This window comes from Pinus tabuliformis, chromosome 2_2 (genome assembly GCF_031772625.1).
Source record: "Pinus tabuliformis cultivar Carrire ecotype Pingquan chromosome 2_2, CPIR1, whole genome shotgun sequence".
In the NCBI taxonomy this organism is placed as follows: Eukaryota; Viridiplantae; Streptophyta; class Pinopsida; order Pinales; family Pinaceae; genus Pinus; species Pinus tabuliformis.
In genome coordinates this window covers 86590757-86616177 of record NC_142300.1, presented here as the reverse complement: position 1 = coordinate 86616177, position 25421 = coordinate 86590757, and the positions used below count along the sequence as shown (strand labels likewise).

At 38.8% G+C, this 25421-nt stretch overlaps 1 protein-coding gene across 1 annotated transcript; it reads left to right on the top strand.

The window, feature by feature from the left end:
• Window positions 1-6068: 6068 nt before the first annotated feature.
• LOC149191557 (long-chain-alcohol oxidase FAO4A-like) lies at window positions 6069-10077 on the top strand. Its single transcript, XM_089404331.1, has 3 exons — window positions 6069-6466; window positions 6552-6833; window positions 8216-10077. The coding sequence occupies exons 1-3, from the start codon at window positions 6215-6217 to the stop codon at window positions 9965-9967; spliced, it is 2286 nt and encodes a 761-aa protein (XP_089260457.1). The 5' UTR covers window positions 6069-6214; the 3' UTR covers window positions 9968-10077.
• The last annotated feature ends 15344 nt before the right edge of the window (window positions 10078-25421 follow it).

Below are 25421 nucleotides of genomic sequence, written 5' to 3'. Positions count from 1 at the left end.
AATATGTTCAGCATGCACTGGTGTTTATTTTCAGTATTTACTTTGTAAATAATTTGTTAAAGAAAATAACAAGTAGGTAAGAATAAATCAGAAAAAGTGCATGAAGGGTTTTTAAACTAAGTAAACTTAGAAACTTCAACATGGTATCAGAGCGTGATTACAGATCACAGGAGGACTAAAAAACATCAGTCGAGCGGAGCAATAACAGCATAAAACAGATGTCCATAGGTGATAGAAGTTGTTTCTAGCAGCGTAGAAGCCAAGGAAGTGTGACGCAGAGCTAGCCAGAGTCATGCAGAAGAAGTCGGGAACTGCGTAGAGCCTCAGAGAGGCTAGTGTTGCTGACATAGAGGGCCAAAGGGCTGACGCAGACCCATCCAAGGTCAGCGTGAGGCAGAGAGGGGCTGATGCAGTTCACAGAAAGAATATTGTTGGGGTCTAGAAGGCTGTAGGAATATTTCATAGTGGAGTTGGTGAGGTACTATAGTCAGAACAATACCTGATAGAGCAGGGCCAGAGGAATTGTTACCGAGGGTTTCTAGCCGAGGAACCCAGATCAGTAGTGCAGTTGCACAAGACAATCAGAGTAGGGGGCATCTCGACAAGCATCAAAAGGATTTCCAAGAGGGAAATCAAAACTCAAAAGGAGTCCAGAAGAGAACTTCCAGACGAGACGCAGAGACTCAAAGGAGTCGAATAGAGAACTTCCAGGAGGGAAGTAGAGGAGCGTCATGGCACTACACGAGGTAAGAGACCAAGATAGACTGGAAAAAGCATCGAACTTCGCAGTCTGGAAGGCCAGAATCTTATCAGTGCTTAACAAGAATCGTGTCAAGAACTTTGCCTTGAAGGTAATAGCTATCCCATTCGACCCCAATGATAACGACAAGTACGAGGAGGTGATGGCAAGGGCCAAGTACATTATCCTTGACCGAGTCAAGGATCGCGTGGTAATATAGCCGAGAAGGAAACAACAGTTGAGATGTGGGAGGCTCTCAAGAACCTGTAGCAGCATACTTTTGTGTAGAGAAGAATGTTGCTCGAGAACCAGATGAGGTCATATAAGATAAAGAAGGGTCAATCGATTGACTCCTTCCTCGGAAGACTAAATGAGATCCAAAATCAATTGACTGCTATAGGAGCGACACTGGATCAGGAGCTTATGGTGAGGACAACCCTGAATGCTGTCTCAGAAGAGTGGGAAGTGTTTGTCCAGAGCATCCTAGCAGAGGGACTCTCCTACCTTGGGATGCGATGTGGGCATCTCTTCACTAGGGAGAGATCAGACGGCAGTCAAAGACAGGTAGCAACAACAAAGGGATCAAGGTCAAGTAGGAGGAGGAGGATGTGGCCCTAGCATCTCAGGGAAAGCAGGAGAAACTGAAGGAGAAAGATCTCTCCAAGATCAAGTGCTTCCACTGTGGGGATATGGGTCATTATGTGACCCAGTGCCCAAGGAAGAAGAGTAAGGGAGAGTCTTTCGAGACTAAGGCAGCGCCAACACGGGCAGAGAATGAAGTTTTGACAGGCGATGATCGTTCCATGAGTGCAAACTCGCCACTTAAGCGAAAGTGAGGAGACATCGAGCTGTAGTCAGATGGACTACAAGCGATGAGGGGCAGGATCCTCGAGGTACCCAGCCTCTCGGATTAGACCTTGCTACAGGAGCCCTGACGAGGAGTAGCAGCACTGGCTGGGTGGGTAGAGACGGATGCGAATGGAGCGATAGAGAGAGCTATAGTGCAGGGGTCCTGAGATGGCATAGAGCTAGCAGGCTGCAGCAATGCGAGAAGCACAGGAGTGTTGCACCAGTGCAGGAAGGCACAGAGAGGTGTGCAATGGTGCGAGATGCAGGGAGTTGTTACAACAACGCAGAGGTCAGAGAAAGGGAGCACTTGTCAGCGACAAAGGGAGCTTCAGCATCAGTGGGTGTTTCTAGCCCAACAGGGAGGTCAGTTCGGAGATCAGTTACTTACTTCTCAGTAACTGAGTTGCAGTGCAGCAGTGGGCAGCGCAATGCAACATGATGAGAGGAGGTGCAGTGCAGATGCAGTGCTGGGAGGAAGGACCAGCAACAGCGTGGATGCAGAGGGAGCTGTCGTACAGATGCATCAGTGGTAGTGGCAGAACCATGGGCAGCAGTACAGGATGCAACAGTGCAGAGGATGTTGGGCAAAAATGCCTAGCATCAGCATAGGTATCGATGCCGGATGATCAGAGTAATACTCAATGAGGAGTATTGCTAGAGCACAGTTCTCGCTAAGAGGGAGTGTTGATTTGGGGTAGCATCGGATATGCTTTAGCCACGAAATTTGGTGGAGTGGTTGGGGCACATGAGATCTCCAATACCCAGAAAGAGTTTGAGCAGATTCTAAACAGATCGGGAGATATTAAAATAATTAATATTTTTAATGGAGTCCCTAAGTCAAAACTTAGGGAAAATAAAATATTAATGTGTATTAATATGAATCTGTGTTAGAGTGGTCCAAAAGACATGGATCAAGCTAGATCTAATCTTAGCCGTTGATTAGGGACTTAATCTCGACCGTTGAGATGTCAACAGGAAAAGTATAAGAGGAGGCTTGAGGGTCACTTGGAGATCACAGCAGATGATCAGTGATTCTATTCTCTAGAGCAGAGTTTGCTGAGGGAGATAGAATCAGTAATTGGGAGAGCAACTGAGGAGCATTGAGTACAGAGGAACAAAAAAGGCAAAGATTGTGTCGAGAAAGCAGCGCAACAACCAAGGAGGGTGACGCAGAGCCAGCAAAGGCTCATGCAGAGCCACGCAAAGGCAGCCAAGTGTTGCGTAGTGTACCAGAGGGGCCAGCGCAGCTGACACAGAGGCTCCCAGAGCTGACGTAGGGCCTCCTGGAGCTGACGCAGGCCAAGAAAGGCTGACGCAGAGCCAACATTAGACATAGAGGGGCTGATGCAGTCCAAATTGGGCAAACACTGGGGTTGCAGGAACAGTTTTGTGCTGAGGAGCTACCGGAAGGGTTTTCCAAGGTTTCAGCCAACAAATTTCTCTCAAACTGTGAGGTACAGATGCTAAGGAAACTCTCTGTTGGGTAGGCCAGTGACAACACCCAGATTGTATTCTGATATTGCTTAATAAGAAAACCCTCAAATAGCTCCACCAATTTTCCTGCATTGGGTTTTTCCGAGGACATTGGTCCAAAAATAATGGTGTCACGTGGTGTGTTTGTTCTTGTTTCTTTTAATTGCTGATCTGTAATATGTTGAGCATGTACTGGTGTTTATTTTCAGTGTTTACTTTGTAAATAACTTGTTAAAGAAAATAACAAGTAGGTAGGAATAAATCAGAAAAAGTGCATGAAAGGTTTCTAAACTAAATAAACTTAGAAACTTCAACAATAAACTTATATATTTAAACTGCATGACCCTTGTCCATAAATCTTCCCCTTGGATTACCAATCACTTTTTACAACAAAAAGTATTTTTAAACCCTCACCCCTATGCTTTTGGGACTTTAATTGATTTCCAAGAGATCATCACCCCTATGCTTTTGGGACTTTAATTGATTTCCAAGAGATCAACACAAGAGATTTTTTCCCTCCCTTCTAGCATTGAAAAAAAACTCCAAAATTGTCTTTATCTTCTCTAGAATTCCTTTTGGGATCCAAGTCACTAATGACCAATAAGGGCAGCGCCTAACCAGCCATACATAGGGTATTCAATGCGCCGGGAGATGCACGGGACATAGCCCGCTAACACGCGAATTACCTTTTCTTATTTAGTGACGAGTTTCCGAATTCGCGTGTTAGCGGGCTATCTCCCGCGCATCTCCCGGCACATTGAATACTCTATGTATGGCTGGTTAAGCGCTTCCGACCAATAAGTAGGGGAAAGGGAAATCCACTCGATCTGACCAAGGTGGACCATCGGTACACTCGCTCGAATGCTGCATTAGAAATGACCGGGAAGGCCCTCATTCGGAAAGCAAGGGACAGTCATGAATGGCAGACACCAAACATGAATGGCCATAACTGCTCCACTTTTTAGGTAGTTATTTGATTTAACTTTTTAAATATAAAATTAAAGTACTTGAACCCGAGCCAATCCCTGAATTAATTCCATAGCTTATGAGATTGAATATATCCATCTGTTCCCTTTAGGACATCCCCACGAATAGATTGTTGATTTCGATCTGTTAACAAACCATACACGCACATCAGTATTTCGAATATTTTATGTACAGCAAAGAAAGATTGGATTGTCATGCCTTTATGGAGAAGCACTGAATTGTTGTTTTCTAAATTCAATACCCGACTTTAACTTTATTGAACGTTATTGGGCTTTGACGTATATATCTCAGAATTTCAAAGAGATACAACCATGTTACTAACAATTTCAAAGAGATACAACTATGTTACTAACATGGTAGCCAGGGTTGGAATTTAAAAACAGATCCATTTCTCAAATTTGATAGTTTTTACATTTTTTAGTCACTTTTCATAACTTCAACAAAAATTTTGACAATTTTATAAAATTTTACACTGTATTTGAACAGAAAATTCACCCGTCAAATTCCATCCTGATGGTACGTCCCACTGAAAAATACCGAATGGTATGGGTCAAACGCTACGTGTGGAGCTAAATCAACACCTGCCAATTAACTGGAATGAGCGATTTGCGTTTCTGATTTTCCATAAATATGAGACATAGTAGCGAAGATTCCATTTAAACGACCTACCAACTCTCTGAATGACTGATTAAAGTAACAAAAAGCAGCAACTGTACTAGAATACTTGGAGAAAAGGAAAAGGTGGCATAACTTTTCAATGAATGCCAACTGAAGAGTTGGCGAATTTTGAATGGCAGCCATTATTTCTCAGCTGATAGACTAGCCTCCCTGGACAACATTAGCACCAGCATTTACATTAACTAACAGCAGTAACTGTACTAGAATACTTGGAGAAAAGTTGGAATAACTTTTCTAGTGAATGCCAACTTCAGAGTTTGGTGAATTTTGAATCGCATTCATTATCTTTCTCAGCTTATAGACTAATCTCCATGGACAATATTATAGACTCACAAGGTGATAGATTTACTTGTCAAATTTGATGGTTTTCACATTTGTCTCACTCATTGTTACAGTGTGGACGAAGAATCTTGATGATTTCAGCTGATAAACTAATTTCCGTGGACAACATTATAGACTAACCAGCTAATAGACCCACCCGTCAAATTTGATGGTTTTCACACTTGCCTGACCCGTCTTCATAGTTTGAAGGAAGAATCTTGGTGGTTTTGCAATTTTTTTTAACTGTATTTAACGGGAAATCATCCACACTATGTACTTGTCAAATTTATTCCTGAGCACCGCCATTTACATTAACAAATCTGCATTGTCTGCCAAGGCATCAATTTCCCCAGACAGCTCACAATTGCCGAAATCTGGCCTTTTTTCTTAACCAAAAAATTTGATAGTAAGAGTGCTTGAATAGTGTTTTTATGGCGAAATAGATTCAGCTCCATCAAAAACCTTTGGGGCACCCAAATCTTGAAACTTCACTGCTGTAACCTAGATTTCCAAAAATTTCCACCCGATTTTATCAAAAGTACCCTAGAATTTCCAATGTTTCCTGAGCAAAGAAGACATCTCGTTAAACTAACGCTTATCAAATAGCAGCAGCTGTACTAGAGTATTTGGAGAAGAGGTGGCATAACTTTTAGCCATAGTATAACAATGCCACAATTTTACTCAGCGAATAAAGGAAATTCCTATAGAATTTTGAGAAAATCTAGTTGAATGTTTTGGGAATCTAGGTTATAGTGGTCAAATTTCAAGATTTCGGGTGCGCCAGAAGTTTTTGATGGTGTTGAATCCATTTCTACCTTAAAAACACAGACCCAAACACTAGTTAGATTAGATTTCTTGAAATTTTTTTCACCAGATTTCAGCAATAATTTTGCCATCTAGACAAAATTGTGACCTCCATAAACCACACCTACTTTTATATTGAATGCCAACTTCAGAGTTAGGTGAATTTTGAATGGCAGTCGTTATATTTCTCAAGAGGTGGCCTGACCTCCGTGGGCAACATTAAAACCACACCAGAACGGTAGCCTACATTAACACAGCACCATACCCAAATTGCATCGACATGACCGATCTCCCAGCCCAAACACGCTTTCCAAAGGAGTTCAATTCAGAGTTCCTGAGCAGTGCGCTTTGGGTTGAGCAGATATGAAGGCAGAGGCGGAGGGAGGAGCAGGAGCTGGGCACCCTGTTCTGAGGGGAGGAAGAGCGCCACACCCACATTTATTCACGAAATCTCAAATGGAATGCCTGGTGGCCATATGCGAGACCATTGTCCCCTCGCTCGAACCTCGGCCCGAGTGCCCTCCTCTTAACAAAAGTGCTGGGAGCGGTGACCCATCCGACGAAATCAAAAGATTCTACAGATTATCAGGATCTGAAAATGGAGTACCGGAGCATGTAATTATAAAAGCCTCTGTTTTATATTGATTCAAATCTGTTTTGCAACTATTCACTTTTTAACAGCATTGAACTGACAATACAGGTAGCCGGGTTGATAGTAAAACAGTTGGTCAAACTTGGTGTCATAATTGCGTGGGTTATGCTGTGGCTTTTGTCTACACGGGTCGGGACGTTTCTTCTGTGTGGCAGGGCTAGTCTTTCGGAAGCTTTCCCTTATGTGCAAAGGTTCGCAGCAGTTCCTCGGGGCAAAAGAGAGAAGATACTGTACGATTGGTCTAATGCTACGGGATTTGGGTTGGGGTCATTGCAGAGCCTGAGTTTCAAGATTTTTAAGAGCATTTGTCTTTTTGCTTTCTACACGTTGGTAAGTTATTGAAAACCTACCAGGAAGCTTTATGTATATCCAAGATCTCATTATTAACTTAGGAAATGGTTTCGAAAGCTCAGTCATTTTTATATAAATTCATTATTTTTTTTTGAAGTATACCAAAAAAATTAGAAATACATTGTTGGAGCAGCTTTCCGACAGAGTCTGTGCTTCACTTGTACTACGACGGATTCAAAAGACCAACACTTTCGTGCAGACTCCATGGTTGCAAAACTCAGCCATACAACTAGACTAGACTCGATGGTTGCAAAACTCAGTCATACAACTACAATAGAGAATACAAAAGCCCTTATTATTAAAAAAATAAAAATAAAAAAATTGGGCAGACAGGTTGGGTTATTCAGACTCAAAAGATAAAATGATAGTTGGAGCTCTGGCACCCAATTCATGAAGTTTAGGGTTATCATAATATAAATGTCGGTGCCAATTCCTGAAGTTTAGGGTTATCATAATATAAATGTCTTTCCACATGGGCGCCTTGCATCCAATCTATACACAAGGTGAATGTTTGATTCCTCATCATTGTCTCAATGTATTCCCAGGAGGCAAAGATATTGTACCTCTCTATCTACTGGTTCTTCATAACCAGCCCAAGCAGAATTTCTATCCTGCCAATGTAAAGCCACTAAGTTCAAACACTGCTTCTTCCTTCCCCTGCTGTGGCCAGGGTCCAGAATCCAAGTTGATATTTCGTCGATAATTTGATAATCATAGTGAGATTGCCTCTCCACTCCAACTTGAATTTCCAACTGGAGGATTTCTCTAATCTTGGGTGACACCCAAAAGTCTGGCACTTTGCTGTCCTTGCAAACTGTTATCCCCACCCCCTTGCAGACAACTCATTATTAATTATGAAATGGTTTGGAAAGCCTCCTCATTTTTATTTAAATTGTAGATTTAGGAAATATTTTGAAATATGATAATAAGATCGCCAAGAACAAAATTAATTTGATTTTGCTCATATCATTTTTATTTAAATCTAAATTGTAGACTTAAGAAATATTTTGAAATATGATAATAAAATGAGCGAGAACAAAATTAAATAATTAATTTTACTCATATCATTTTTATCTAAATGGTAGATTTAGGAAATATTTTTAAATATGACTAAAAATAAAATAAAATAATTAATTTTTATAACAAACAATCCACTGCTTCTTTTTCTACTTTGCTGCTGTACATCAAATTCCATCCAATATTCTCAAAACCTACCATCAAATTAACAATCCAATACTTCTCTTTCTACTTTGCTGCTGTCCATCCAATTCCGTTAAATATTCTCAAAAGCTACCATCAAATTAAATTCAGCTATTGAAAACCTTTTGTAAATTTAGAAACTGATTTATGTGCATGATCAGGTAGGGGCAGACGGCACGAATCCCACATGGCCTGCAATTGGTTATGCTCGTCCTCATAAGTCAGTGGGTACTGTAGGGAGAAAATTAGAAGAGGGAGTAATCGACGTTTCTCCGGGAGCGAGCAAGCTAAAGCTGCTGCTCGAGGATGCACACAAGTTTACTGTAACAGAAGATTCGTTAGAGTGTAGAAACCTCATGTTGAAAAAAAGAATCAATGGAGGCGGAAAATGTATGAAGGTAGAGTGTGATGTGGTTGTGGTCGGGTCCGGATCGGGAGGTGGAGTGGTAGCTGGGGTTTTGGCACAAGAGGGTTATGGTGTTTTGGTGCTGGAGAAGGGTAAATACTATGCAGGACCAGATTTATCCCTGTTTGAAGGGCCTAGTTTTGATGCAATGTATCAATCTGGATGCATGCTTACTACAGTGGACTGTGGAGTTATTGTGCTGGCAGGGGCCACTGTCGGTGGTGGATCGACTGTTAACTGGTCAGCTAGTATTCGCACGCCTCAACATGTTCTCAGGGAGTGGGCGAATGAGCACGGCCTGCGTTTATTTGGCGGAGAGGACTACGAAAGGGCAATGGATACCGTCTGCGCAAGGCTAGGGGTTATTAATGGCTGCGAGAAAGAAGGGTTCCAGAATGCAATTCTCAGAAAAGGGTGCCAGAAATTGGGGTATAAGGTGGAGAATGTCCCCCGAAACACTTCTGCAGATCATTATTCGTGCGGGGGGTTCTGTAGTTTGGGATGCAAGAGCGGGAACAAGAAAGGAACGGCTGAAACCTGGTTGGTCGACGCGGTTGCGGCGGGTGCCCGCGTTCTGGCGGGATGCAAAACCCTAGCGGTGGTGCACGCTCCTGGTAAAAAAGATGAAACCCTAAAACAAAGCCGTGCGAAAGGGGTACTGGCGAGGCTTGGGGAGGGGGAGGACCATGTTTTTGTTCAGGCAAGGGTCGTTGTAGTGGCAGCGGGTTCTCTTGGGACCCCGCCTCTTCTTCGGGCCAGCGGGCTTCGTAATCCAAACATTGGGAAAAATCTGCATCTGCACCCTACTCGCGTGGCGTGGGGTTATTTCCCTCCTGGAGACGAAATACCCGATGGAAAATGTTACGAGGGCGATATTATCAGTTCCATGTGCAAAGTGGAGGGATCCTCAGCAATCATCCAAACACCAATTTTCCACCCGGGCGCCTTTGCATCGTGGTTGCCCTGGGTGTCCGGCAGGGACATGAAGGAGAGAATGGTGCGTTACAGCAGAACCGCCAGTCTTTTCGCCTTGGTTCGGGATAAAGGAAGTGGCAGAGTGTGGAGGGAAAATTACTTATCTTACAAGGTTGATGATGCCTCGCAGGATGGGGAGAATTTAGGGCGGGGTTTGGAGCGGGCGCTGAGGATTCTGATCGCAGCGGGAGCCACAGAAGTGGGAACGCATCACAGTGATGGTGAACGTTTCAATGTTGAAGGGGCGAGCCAGGAAGAGATTGAGGATTTTCTAGGGCGGGTGAGAAGAAAGACCTGCTTTTCGACTCCACATTTTTCAGCTCATCAAATGGGGAGCTGCCGGATGGGAATGGATCCTGCGACGTCTGGTGTGGACGAGAATGGAGAAAGTTGGGAAGTTGAGGGTTTATTTGTGAGCGATGCCAGTGTTCTGCCCACCGCGTTGGGAGTCAATCCGATGATAACAGTTCAGTCGGTATCCTTGTGCATTTCTCGCAGAGTAGCCCGATTCCTTCAGCGAACATCCCCATGAGGATCTCTATAATTCTTCTTTACTCAAGTATTTGCTTAAATTAAATCTTTGTTCAACTCGACTACCATGACACCACTCTAATTAATTTTCTCCGTTTCTTAATGTGGTTATTTATTTCGCAGGCTGTTTCGCTTTTTATGTTTTGATTTTTTCAATGATAAAATTGGTCATAAATGTATATATAGTTTTATCTCCGTTTCAATTTTAAATTTTTGGAGGCTTTACCTATAGGTACGTAGTGGTGACCTAGCATGGTAATATAGAAAGATACCAGTAATATCAAAGTAAATCTATCACTAAATTTTTCTTCAGCTTTTATACTTTTAGTATTTAAAATCGATTTATAAATACTACCACCCATATTCTAATTAATTTTCATACTATTTTTATACTTTTAGTGTTTAAAATCTATTTACAAATAATCCCACTAATATTCTAATTAATTTCCCATTATTTATTAATGATGAAATTGATCATAATCTAACTGTATCTTCCGCAAGTAAACCCTTTTCCAAACATATTTCGTATTGTTTTTGAAGGCCTCACAATGATGGTTTGGGTTCTTCATTTGGTGGTGACAGCATTTTCTTGTAAAACCATTCATCTGATGATGTTTTTGTTCCTGATATTGTTCAACTAAAGACATTTATCTAATGTTTTTGTTTCTGATATTGTTCAACTATTTTTTTTAATAAGCCTCAGAACGAGGGTGAGGGTTCTTCATTTGTTCGGTGGCACCATTAACGATATTAAATCCTTTTTTTTCTTCCCTTATAAAGACATTTACCTAATGTTTTTGTTGCTGATATTGTTCAACTAAACACATTTATCTAATGTTTTTGTTTCTGATATTGTTCAACTATCCGGGTAGTTTTGGTCTTTATTCGCAAATGATTGTTTTATGCACTTCGTGGTGTAGGGCAGGTTTCGATATCGTTCATTCAAGTATGTTGGACTTCTAATGTATTTTTCCATTTTAGTATGTAGGTATATTATTTATTATAGTGATAGTATGTTTATATTGGAAAGACGGTTATGTTTTAGAGTTTGTTTGTTTTTTTCAAATATTTTAGGTCTTTTTTATTATTTGATTAAAAGAAATTATAGTTATGGTTTAATAAAAAATTGTGATCAAGGTTATTAAGGTATTTATATTTTATAAATAATGATTTGTGATTATTTATTTTATTAAAGTATATATATATATATATATATATATATATATATATATATATATATATATATATATATATATATATATATAATTTTTAATTTTAAAATTTGAATTTTTACTAATCTTATTATAATAATAGTGTTTTTTTATTTGCATTGATCTGTATTAAGTGTATTAACATTTGTCAATAATTTAACTTATATAAATAAACTATTTTAAAATATTTATAAATTTGTAATATGTTTGTTTTAACATGTTTTTTGAATTTTTACCAACTCTATTACTATAATATTTTTACTAACATTCTAATATGGATTGGAGTTGTGTTCATTGCTTAGAGAAGTTCATATTAGGGATAATGTCTCTACCCTATGTCATTATAAATAATTTCTAAAAAAAAATTTTTATATAAATTTAAAATATTAAGGCATTGTCATATATTTTGAATGCAATAAATTAAAGGTGATCAGTTTAATTGCAATTTTATATAAGGTAGGATGGATATGTAAGAATATTTTATTACTGAAGCTTATGTAAAAGTACATATAAAACCTCCATTATATAATAATGGAGGAGGCCCATTGTTGGTTCATGATAGCCATGACAAATGGGCATATACAAATCTCCATGTGAGCTTACAACTCACCATAGTTACCTCCTTGGGAAAGCAAGTGTTGGAAAAGCCAACTCTAACACCCCCTTAAGTGAAACATAGGGAGTAACTAAAGAAAAAAGAAAACAAAGAATGGACCCCCCTTAAGTGAAACATAGCAAATAACTAAAGAAGAAAGAAAACAAAGAATGAGTCCCAACAACGAGGCTCGCTTAGGTACCCATGGACAACCTCTCACAAGTAGAGAAAGAGAGAGAAGCCCATAGGAAAAAACTCTAGATTTAGGTCTTGGACTTTTAGGTAAGGCTAGGAAGATTTCAACAAGTTCAAAATAAGATTTTCAATGAATTTGATTGATATTACACTTTATGCTCATCAAAATCACTCAAGTAAAATAAAATTTAAATTTAAAAATACTTAAAATAAAGATAAATTCACATTAATACATTTTATTATAATTTTATCAATTATAATAACATGCTTTTTCTTTTATTTCTCATTTTCTTCAATTATCGAAAACACCCTTGGGTCATCTGTCAGAAACGTCACCTCAGGATAGCAGGATAACATCTATTGGCAATGAAATGTCCATGTGCTTATTGTCATAGTAAGGGAGGGACGCCGGATGTTGCACACCCTCCCTACCATGTCCGCAAACATTCACCAAAACACCATCATGGATGTACGACACCCATTTGATTGGGCTTGCGACTTCTTGTGGTGGGTGGGCAATTTAATGCAATCTCGAAAATCGATTTTTGAGCCATGGTTTAGGGTTTCCCATTTTCGTTCTCTCCAAGCCTATGTTATTTTGTTTGGCGCTGGTGTGTGGGTAATCTGTTGCCCCGACTATTATTCGCGCAACGTCCTGTTGTTGTTCACCATATACTCTGTCATTCGCCCGCAATGACATATTTGTTGCGAGACTTGGTTCATGGGGGGTTTAGGGTTTAGCCTATTGTGGTTGTTGAGGAATCTTGATGAAGACTGTTGCTCCATGACCATGGCGCACCAACAGTTGGTAGATTTGTTTGTCTTTGACCCTATGCAAGATTTGGCTCGTTACGACAATGGATATGGAGGTTTCGTGTTGCAGTGCATTTTCATGATGGACAATTAGAAATTAGAGTTTTTTGGTAAATTTGCTTACTATTATTGTAAATTAACTCAAGGTTTATGTAAATTGGTTATTGTTGATAGTCATGAACGAGGGTTTGTTTTCATAAATGTTTGCACATAATTTTCCTAGGGTTTTTGTAAATTTGGAGAAATGTTTGCAAATTTGGAGAAGGGTTTTCCTAGGGTTATTTCTCAAGTGATGCAGATTGGATCATTATATTGTTTGTCATCCATCTCGATGCATTCAGAGTGGAAAAAGTGAAGGAATCAACTCACGGGACTGTTTTTACTGACAGGACCTAGTTTGGCAAAATGAGGTCTGAAACCTACTAGGAGCATTTTGAGGCATTAAATGACATTTTTTTCTGGTAAAATTTTGTCGCGTTAGATCCGCATCTTTTCATGCCATTCTACACAGATATTTCCAACGACGTAAGAAGTGCGTTAATCAAAGTCTGTATGCAAAAAGTTATGCCACTCAAAAGTTGATCTTCCTGTTTTCATTACCATGGTTCGAGAGGATGTCGCGCCAGCCCCTATTATTCATGGAAAATGGGCTAACCACATGTTTGTGATGTAAAAAACTCTAGAAGGGTCTATATTGGACCTCTAGTTAAGATTTGATGTAGTCAAACTTAACCACTAGTAGACTATCACGCTGTGTTATAACCAGGCCACTAGGAGGAAGAAACATTCCATTCTTTCGAGAGTTGTTCCATAGTTGAGCAAAGATAACTAAGAGAGATATGAGGTAGAGCACATAAAGAGGAGCTATGCATTGTAGCAGCCCATGGGCCACATGGATTACTTCTTTGTACCTGAAACGTTATTTTCAAGACAGAGAAAGAGAGCAAAGTAGTCTCACCTTCCAGCTGGGTTCTCTCCTGAAGGGTTTCCCAGAGCATATCTTGTCCCTTATGTGTGTGTATGAACTTATTTTGTCATTCTCTAGTTTTTAGCATAATTTCCATTCGCATGCATGCACTAATTAGAGCTAAATTTACAAATCTAGAGTTTTAATAAAACTGTAATAGTGTAGTAATTCAGAATTTTAATATATTATTATCAGATTTGTTGTGACAAATTGTCCAATGGAATATCCACGACAGTTTACGAATCATCAAGCGTAATAAATTCATTTGTTTTGGACTCTTTGTTAGGTTCAATATGATATTTCTTTCAGATAACAACAATCTTTCCTCTTTCTGATCACTCTTTCGAGATGCGACACCAATAAAATATCATTTATAGAACAAGTTAACAGTTAAATTGATTTCTTTCACATTATTAGCTAGTAGAAATTGCTTAATTGCTCTGATGCATGTTGTTTCTTTTGCGAATTGTTGGCCTTTCAGATTAACTTCTCCTCGACCTTTGTTTTGAAGAATTTTTAGTATGCAAGGATTTTAATTTTGCAACTAACAGTTCACTTAGTAGAATCTTTTCACTATATGATGTGTTCGTGCAAACTAGTAAAATTGCAATGTTGTGTTTGTTTGCAGAATTGTTTGTTTGTTGTGTTTGTTTGCAGGAATGATGGTTTTTGCTAGGAATATATACATGTGCTTGGAATAAGTTCTAATTATTCCAATTGCAATGGAAGAAAAGCTATCCCTTGTAAGCATAGTCAATTGGAATTAAATGCATTTTCAATTTGTAATAGTGAGGGAGAAATTAGGAAGTTGAAAATGAGCACCAAAATAAATGGAGTCATGATGTTTGCATAAACCAAATACATGTAAAATTTAGTCTATTTCATGTTTCTTTACGCACTCTTGCAATGTTGTGTTTGTTTGCAAAATTGTTTGTTTGTAGAAATGAGGGTTTGTGCTTGGAATATATATTTGCTTAGAATAAATTCTAATTATTCCAATTGCAATGGAAGCAGAGTATCCCTTGTAAGCATAGTCAATTGGAACTAAATGCATTTTCACATTGTAATGGTGAGGGAGAAATTAGGAGGTTGAAAATGAGCACCAAAACAAATGGAGTCATGTTGTTTGCATCGACCAAATACATGTAAAATTTAGTATATCTCATGTTTTTTTTTTTCACTATTGCAATGCTATGTTTGTTTGTAGAACCATGTGTTTGTTGTGTTTGTTTGCATAGATGAGGGTTTGCACTTGGAATATATATGTGCTTGGAATAAGTTCTAATTATTCCAATTACAATGGAAGCAAAGCTATCCCCTATAAGCACAGTTAATTAGAACTGAATGCATTTTTAGTTTGTAATAGTGAGGAGAAATTAATAGGTTGAAAATAAAATAGAGTCTTGATGTTTGCAACGACCAAATACATGTAAAATTTGAAACCATAATGTAATCCATCTTATCATTATACTAAGACAAAATAAATAGTCAACTCCAAATAAGGTGTCAGACCAATTACTTTCAATCTCTCACAGGTTTTGTTGCTTCTGGTCAAATGCAAACTTCCATTAGTCCTTGGTTGCTTCATGCATTTGATGAATTTATAATTCATAGTTACTGTAAACCCTTAACCTATCTCATAGTTACTGTAAACCCTTAAACATTTAGCATCACTGTAAACTTATTGTTATTGTTACTATTATGGTTATTGTTTACTGTTATTGGTCATTGTTTGTTGTTACTATTCACTATTTAAGAGCTATGGCATTGGGCTAATGGGCCTCTGGCCATGATAAGAGCCACTCATGGTTATGGTTATTGTTTACTATTATTGTTATGGTAATTTGTTAATGTTACTGTTCATTGTTTTATGGAGTTTTCAAATTATAAAAAGTGAGTTGTTCAAGATTTCATTATTCCCTCATTTGTCATTTATTTAACAAATCTGGGGGCGGGAGCTCTGAAAGAGGGTTGAGAGAAAAAACCCGGGATCGAACCTGCGGCACTTGCTCTACAATGGCCATATACAACTTATTTCAATATGCTCTGGTCGCAGACCCCCCGTCTGTCGCCTCCGTTCACCTCTGCGGAACCAGTGAAGGGAGGGATTTACACAGGACAACGGCATCACAGGCCGATCTGAAGGTGAAGGGCGCGCTGCGGTACGAGCTCAGGGATCCGCAGAAAACAACAATCTCCGCACACAGAACCCTTTTTGAAGTTGAAAAACCGTCAGGTTTTGGATTGACTCATGATAGAGGGGAGCTTTCTCAGATTTATGAACCCAGGAGGGTACACACAAGCGGAACAAGTGCAAAATATCATAGAGATCGTCTGCATGAAGGAGATCTGCCCCAGCCTGCAGCGATCAGCGACAAAATCTTCAGATCAAGACTGGATCTACCAGATCCGGTCAACAAACAAAGGGGAAGTAAAACCTCAAAGGTCCTGGAACTATGGACAGCGAAAGACCAGCCGAATGGGGACGCGCAAACATTCAGCTACCCAACTCATTACGTCTTCAAAAACCCTGCTTCGGTAGTGAGAAAGGGATCCCCACAGGCATTTATCAATGACCTGATCCCTCAGATCTCAGAAGGGGTTTTACAGCACGAGGCAAACCAGCACATAAATCAGAGGAGCACAGCTCCCATAGCCTCAGGGGTGGCACCTTCTCCAGATCTACGATTTCAAATCTGTATAAAACCCCCCTCTGGGAAATCGACCCTAATCTGGGTGCAAGCATCAGATAATGTTTCAGATCTGAAGGAACAAATTGCCAACCACATTGGCCTCCCGGAAGGATATCAATACCTGCTCTCCGAGGGCAGATCACTACAAGATCACAGAGCAATTGGATCCTACAACATCAAGCCAGGATCCAATATTATTGCGAATATGCGGCTACGGGGAGGTACAGCAGCTAGTGGCTCACGTAAACAATCGGAAGGGGGCAGTGGATCTCAAGCAAAACACAGCCCAGATCAACACCAGCAGCACAAAAGCGAAGGAATATCTTACAAGCATATTCTGCAAGGAAGAAAGACTTCCTCTACAGCCCCTCAGCAGGCCGGAACAGAACCCAGCCCATATATTGTGGAGCAGCTGAACTACACACCAGAACTAGTAATAGATACAGCAGAAGCAGAGGAGGTACGTAACATTTATGAAAAACAAGCCCTCATCTGTCGTTTCAATGGTTTCTGGCCAAAACCTATGGACCTCTTTCAATGGATTTTCACAAAATGGTCTCTAAATAGTGAAATCAGGCTCTGCTCCAAAGGTTTCTTTATAGTTAATTTTCCTTCAGAAGATGTTAGGGAAGCAGTTATACAGATGGGACCATGGTTTTGGGGATCTTCAGGACTCTTCATTACACCTTGGACCCCAGATTTTGATGCAAACACCTATATAGTCTCTAGGGTGCCAGTGTGGGTACGATTACATAACCTCCCAGCACATTTTTGGGACCAAAAGACACTAGCATGCATCGGAAACTCCTTGGGCAGATACATTAAATTGGATACCCAGCGATTGGAAGAAGGAATCTACACTTTCGCACGAATCTGTGTGGAAGTTGATCTCAGCAAAGGATTACCGGACCGCATAGTACTGAAGCACAAAGATCGCTGCTGGATACAAACAATAGACTATGAAAACACAGCTTTCCGTTGCAGAATATGTAGGCAGACAGGGCACCTACAAAATGCCTGCCCAGAATTCAAAAAAGACAGCCAAAGACGAAGGAAATCCGAGAAAAAAAAAGGGTGGACATTTCCCACACCAGACCCAGAAGAGGAAGAAGGAGAAGAGGAACTGCCCACCACAAATGAGAACAGTCAAACAGAACAGCAGGAACAAACCACTCAAGTGCCAATGGAATCGCAACCGGGAAAGAACCCTGACACAACGGAGCAAAGTGGAACCAAAAGGCAGCATAAATCGGACACCTCGGACTCAGACAAGGAAAACCCACGACCTGGAGAGGAAAACTTTTTACAACTCGTTCCCATGCAACCAGCTCAAGGCGAGTGGCGCAAGGTAGAGAAGAAAAAGGGGAGGAAAACTTGATCTTCCCCCCACCAGGCACCTCAGTGCTCTAAGCACGGTTTTTTACACAGCAGTTTTATTTATCTCTGTACTTGACTCTTGTGTCAACCATTTTTTGCCAGGCTTCACAGCCCTGTCTTAGCAATGCTTTGGCATCTACAAAATGTAATTTTCAAAATTAATGGAAATTACGACTTTTTTCTACGGGAAAAAAATTTAACAAATCTGGGAAAAATGTGTTGTTGTAATCATTTGGTATGTAAAGACAAAAAAAAATTCCATTTGAATTCTCAGCTAAAATTTCTCCATTCTAATAGGCTATGAACGTTGCTTCTAAAATGGCTTTTGATTACAATGATGCAAATAGCATTGAATAAAACGACCTAGGTTATAAACCAAAATCCTCATGTAACAAGAAAAAGAGGCAACCCATACAAAATCCACAACCTAATGTGGTTACAAAAAAAGACATATGACATCCCTATGCTTGATGGCCTCCAGAATCTTTAGTGCCCAAACTTGTTGAGTTTCCTACTTAAGCCAAGTAGGTTGGCCTACCTAATAATGGTTGATAAGGATGTGTTGGATTGCTTCCATATGATTGATTCCAATTTTCCCCTTGTAGCTATGGAGGATTTGAGTCCTCATACCTCACACTTGCATTACTAACCCCTGCATTAAGTGGAGGTGTCTGATAATCATGCATAGGATTGACACCTACATTGATAGAAATATTGCAAGTGAGTAAACCCCCATTTTGATAACGAAGGACTTGAATGTTTAGGAGGTTTTGAAATAATGGTATATTATTTGCAATATGAAATAATGTGCTTGACATCATCCTGGTTTCATTCACTGTGTTTGCATCATTATCAACCCTATATGTCATCCCTTGTTCTTTTTGAAGCATTTGTTGAACCTTTCTTGATTCCTTATCCTGCCTTTCTAATTTATTTTTTTGGTCCTTCTCTTTCCTTACTTTCTCTCTTTCAAGCCTTTCCTCTGCTCGATGTTTTGCTGCAACAATCCTTGTTGCCTTCTTTTCCTTAGTTAAATCCTTCTTTTTCTATTTTAATTCCTGAATTTCAAGTTTCTTTTGTTCATATTCAATTAATAGTTGTATATAGTCTTCTGAGCTGAGTAACTGCGAAATTTATCCCAAACAAAGGCTACCTGTTGTTCCTTGTTTTTTTTTCGTTGACATTCTCTCTACTGGTAGCTTTAGGAACTAGCCAAGTAACTTCTCATTCCTTCACACTTGCCTGTCATTGCTTGACACTTTCCTTTTAATATCTGGGACAACTGATTGAACTATATTGTTCTCTTCATCTGATTCCTCATTATGTGCTCTATCTTCTTCCAGTGATCTATTGTCCACAAAAAAAGTCAATTTCATTGTTAAATTCTGTAGGTTGTGAAGGAATTTTCATGCTTTCTTCGTTGGTTATTGAGACACTATGGTTGTTCATATTCATCATGGCTTATCCCAGCCATGATGGTGGGGTTACTTGGCTTGTCAATATCAATTAGTAATTATTGCTTCTTAGTGAAATATCAGTGATATTGTTTTCAACCACATTCTCATTGTCAGTTGCATGATCAAAAAATTCATTAAGAATATCGCATACAAAAGTTGCATGTGCTTCAGTTCATAGAACAACCTCCATGTTACTGTCAATTGGTTCATGATTATAATGTGTTTCACTTACATGTTCATCATCATCACCATAGAAGCGTCTTTGAGATAAGGATATCATATTATTAGCTGCAACTGTATATTCTTGTTCACCCACTCCTTATTGCACTTCAACACCTTTTTGGGCATGCCCTTCTTCTTGACCATCGACATGAAATGCCTGGCTATAAACAGTATCATGTATAAGAGCATCATAATTCAGTGGCCAAATTCCAGTCCTCTTAAAGCTAGCCTTGATATTTGATGGTGTGAGAGCCCTTTTAAAGGCCTTGCAAGCTCGGTTAGCTCAAACCTTTTCACCTCAACCCCTGGATTCTTTGCCATCCATGAACCTTGCTTTGATTTGAAATAGTTCTTGAAAGGGCCAAACACACTCACATCAAGAGGTTGCAATATGTGAGTGGTATGAACGGACACTGTTAATAAGTCGATGCCCAAATTATTTTCCTCCTCAGTGGTCTGCACAACAATGTGATTTCTATGGCCATCTAAAATCAATAATTGTCCATTCTCAAGTCAGACACCACCTGGTATAGATGCAACAAAGTGAAATCCAATTCAAAAAAAGCTCTTTAGCCATCTATGATGCATGGGGATGTGCAACCATGCATGCACCTGGTTCATAATTTTGTATATAGTTTTCAGTTGAGTTTTACCTTTGAATAGATAAAATCCTAGGATTGAAGTGACAATTGCATTGACACAACATAAAATAGTTATCCACTCCCTGCTCTTAGGAAAAATATTTGGCAATTACTCGCATGCCACAATTCCTTCATGCCTGTAAACTTGTTTCGTCACAATTCTATATATGGTTTGGATCATAAGAATGCTTATCGTATGCACTAGAAATAGTGTCATAGAACTTATACACAATTGCAGGGCATAGATTTAAAGCTTTGTCTCTGTCCCTTCTCTGCTACACATTCCCTTGGGAATCCGGTCACCCCTTATGTGCAGTCACTTACCTTCCAAGTTCCGCTCGCACCCCCATCCTGGTCAGTCCATCCCTTGGAAAGGCTTCCTTACATCGGAAGATACAAAAACCAAGGCATATACCTGCCTCAACACATCATACCAGTCATAGCATGCTCATGGTAATCAATGGATACTATTGTGTACCAGTGACCCACAATGGCCCTGTTATTGAAGTGCTTTACTAGCATACTGCTACATGTTCCAATTTATTTCGATGTTGTTGCTAATTCTTGTAGTTGATTTCAACTACCCAATCGAGCATGTTCTTGATTCATGTACCATGCACATAACTTCCATTAGATTTAAAATAAATTAAAATAAATTCACATCATACCTCATTGGTAGCTCATCGATAAGGTACATTTGCAATCATGTTCGCTTCCTGTCACAACAAGTTAAATTAATTGTTTGATCAAAACATCATGTATAAACATATCACATCTGGTTAACTCAAAACACAACCATCATATATCAACATCATAAATCACATGTAACCATCATAAATCACATGTAACTATCATAAACTAGAATCATAGATCATATATAATCATCATAGACCATAGTCATAACCACATGTATAATAGAGCTGAAATAAAACACTGATACTTATCCTTCATCGATCCTTACTTCTGCCTTTTTTCTTTCTATACACACATCAGATCGGTTGCCACACCCGATAAATACCCAGTGCCTTCTCCTCAACCATGTGCACATACGCATAGTGTGCATCATACACATACAACCACACACGACATACAACACCTTGCAACACATGCTCCTATACCTGACATACCACGCATACATCGACACCCAGCACTGAATATGCGACATTCATACAACACTATTTGTACTAACACCTTGTACATAACATTGCATAAAAAACATGTACACATGCTATATATGCACAAAACCGCACACACACAACATCACAGATGAAAAATGTATAACATATACAACATATGCATAACAATAGTACCACACATCCCAACCACACTACTTTCATTTTGCTGATGTATCTCTTCAATATTATTGAGAGGATTGGGCCAGTAGCCTATCGACTTGCACTGCCTCTGACAGTGAAAGTTCATGATGTTTCCCATGTCTCATTGCTTTAAAAGTATGTTAAAGATGTTGATCATGTGATTGACTAGTCTGTATTGCAGGTGGAACTAGATGGAGAATTCCAGTCGGAGCCTCAGTGTATATTGCAGAAAAAGGTGCTCATGCTCCGGAATCGAGACATAGAGCAAGTTAAAGTGCAATGGAAGCACTTTGGGCTCGATTGAAGCTACATGGGAGATGACATATCAGATGCAGGCTATGTATCCTTCCTTATTTTCCGGTTGAGGCAAAGCAACTTTGATATGGTGGTTTGGTGATTGCTTATGGTGGTTTGATGATTGCTTATGGTGGCTTGATAGTTGCTTATGGTGGTTTGGTAGTTACTTTATGGTGGTTTAGTACTTGCTTATGATGGCTTGGTAATTGCTTCATGGTGGTTTAGTATTTGCTTTATGTTGGTTTAGTATATTCTTTATGGCGGTCGATATATGCTATATGATGTTTTGATATATGCTATATGATGTTAGTATATGTTTGATATATGTTTTGGTATATGATTTGGCATATGTTTTGGTATATATGATTTTGATGATGTTGCTATATGTACACTTGTGTTTGGATGTAAATACCATAACGAGCTATGTTATAAAGCTCCACTATGCAGTATGGGTGTCATGTCATTATGATTATGCTGTTAGGTTATTATGCTATGATGTGGTTATGTTGTCATGATGTTATGATGTCATATGGATTGACACTTAGTAGGATGATCATTGTAAATACTGTAATGAGTTGTGATATAAAGCTCCACTATGCGGTATGTTGTCGTTTTGTCACGATGTTATGTCTTGAGCAGATATTTCATTGTAAATATTGCATCGTGCTATGTTATAAAGCTCCATAAGCAGTATGTCTTCTTTCAGCACGTTGTTGAGGTATATGTGTGATTGAACACCGAGGATGCTGTACCCCAAGGGGGAGGGCTCTATAACAGCGCTGGCAAAAATTCCATGTAATAAATGTTAAAAAAAATAACCACTGATGACTAGGACACTTATTCCAAGTTGAATGTTGGGCAAGACATCCTAGTGTGTGTTCATTTGATTGTTTATGGCTAAGGAAATTGGCAAAGGAAATGGTTAAGGCATTAAAAGGAATTTTGGCACATTTATTTATGAAAATAATGGAAATTAGGAGAAAAATAAGGTGAAAGGTCACAGGTTGCATGTGAGAAGGAAAATGAAGGAAAATAATGGAAAATGAAGAAAATAGAGGCCTCATCCATAAAAAGGCTTATAAGGACCAGTTGGTAACCTTTTGTCAGTTTAGCTTTGGAACTCTCTCATTATTTTCTCTCTCATACTCTTGGACACTTAGAGTTTTCTTGGAGCACTTTGGCATTGGAGGAAGAAAGGTAAAGAGGGCAAGAGGAAGCAAAGATCAAGCAGGGAAATGCATGATCAAGCAGCTACAACATGCTTCATTACAGGTATCAACTTGCATGTGTATTTTCCTTGCTAGATTTAGCATGCATGGGATTGATGTGTTTCTTTTCTAGCATGGCATGGGTGTTGCCAGGTGTGACAATATTTTCAGACTATCCTTGCCATTTCCTAATAGCTTTGATGAGATGGGTTCTCTCATGCGGTTTGTGTGGGATGGACGAATTGGATTCGAAGTTGAGTGGGGTGGATCTCCGAATGGACAAACACATGGTGGTAGTGGTCCCTGAACCAGACTGAGGATGCACAAAGCCACTGTCCTAGTAACCCCTAAACCACACTGTGGGTTGCGTAAAGCCATATTGTGTGCCTTAGTGGGCCTAGGAATCCTTGTCGGTGAATGACAGGATATACGGTAAAGCTAAGAGGTGGATTTTCTCTCTGTTGGGCCTAGTGATTCCGGGATGGAATGCACGGTAAATCTAGGAGAGTATGTCTTGGTGTAGGGCGTAGTGATCCTTGGATCGGACTATGGATTCATGATAAAGCCTGAGAGACTGGGAGGCACTCAAATTCCTCATGGTGTAGGCGGAGAACTCCAGTGGCATCCACATTGATTGGTGTTTTTTTATGTGTTATATGAGTCCCACATTCATGCTTGGAATATGGCACGGGGGTGATTGGCTGAAGAGAGATCTGGCTCAACCAATCTATGGTCGGGTGGAATGTGGTAGCCCCATCACCAGTTGGTTCATTGCATTTATTAATGAGAAATTTATTCCCTTGATTTTCATGTGCAAATGTACTGATGTATATTTGGATCTTGATAGCTGATATGCTTATGGTATTTTTGTTCCTATTATGTTGGTTATATGCACATTTTATGACAACAACTATGTATGGCTCTCAACATGTTTTTACTTGTATGTGGATGGGATATGTGTCTATGGCCTAATAGATGATAAGGCAACAGATGACGCAATGAAACAATGGTTCATGGTGATTCTCAGATATGTATGAGATCCCTACACTTAATTCTGTTGTTTACACCTGTAGGTTACATGTTGATGATATGTTTGACGAAATTCCTGTCATGGCTAGTAGGGGTATGATTATGGTCTTGTTCATCTTATTTATTTTGCATCCTTGTTTCCTTGTATTCTTACCAATTTTAAGTGATAATTCCATTCTAGGCGGTGTCCCGAGCTCTAGGCCGAGAAAGGTGGCTTAATTCTTGGAATGCTATAAAACAGAGTGTTAGTTTAGAGACTAACTAACCTGGGTAGTGTCTGGGGAGTGTTATAACTCACCTTGGTAGTGTCTGTGGAGTTTTATAACTTGTCTTTGCAGTGTTTGGCGAGCGTTATAACTCATCTAGGAAGTGTTTGGGGAGCATTACTTTGCCCTAAGTTTCTCAAACAATAGTAGGACCTAGGGACAGGTTGTATGAGTGGTTGACTTGTCTAATGAAGGTTTTGTGGATGATGTTGGATGACTGTGTGTGATATTTCAACGATTCCACTTCCTTAAGGTCACCTAGGAGGTCGAAACTGATCATAGTAGCCTTTTGTCTCATGTTTACCTCAGTTTGCATGGTTACTTGGGTGGATGTTAAAATTTTTTTTAATGTTGTATATAATAAAATATTCAATATCAAAAGAAAATAAATAATTGAAAGTTAAAAAATAAAAATAAAAATATGAAGTAATTCCTAAGAAAGAGATATGTAATTCATTCCATTTTTAATATAAAATTAATATGTGGCATTTAAAAATATCTGTAATAACAAAATATTTTAGTTATGATTATCAATAAAATATTACAATATGTATGATTATAATTAAATAATATTGACATATACTTAAAAATATATTAATAACAAAAAAAACATTTTAATATTGACAATGTTATACATAGATAAAATGTCTCAATACACATGTTATGTAAAATAATTTAATGCCAACTATGTATACATTATATATTTATATTGTTGCGCTGCATTCTACAACCCAATAGAGTTGACACATGTTATTTTTAAAATAAAAATAAAATAAACTCTTAAAAAGAAAAAGCTAAGTGTGCTCTAATACAACCAGAAATGAATATATATATATATATATATATATATATATATATATATATTGGATTAATTTTAATTAAAATTATTATAAAAATATCAATAATCTCACTATAACTTCATAAATATTTTACTTTCACTCTCAAATCTATAAATAAAAAAAATAGATTAAATTAAAAAAATATATATCAAAATTTTCAAAAACAAATAAACTATTTAAACATCAATATTAATTAATAAATTTTAATATATATATATATTTCAATGTCCAAAAGATATAAGTAACACTTCAATCATAACACACGTGGATCTATGATACACTTACACACAACACAACACTTCTCAATGAAACACAATTCTAATCATAAG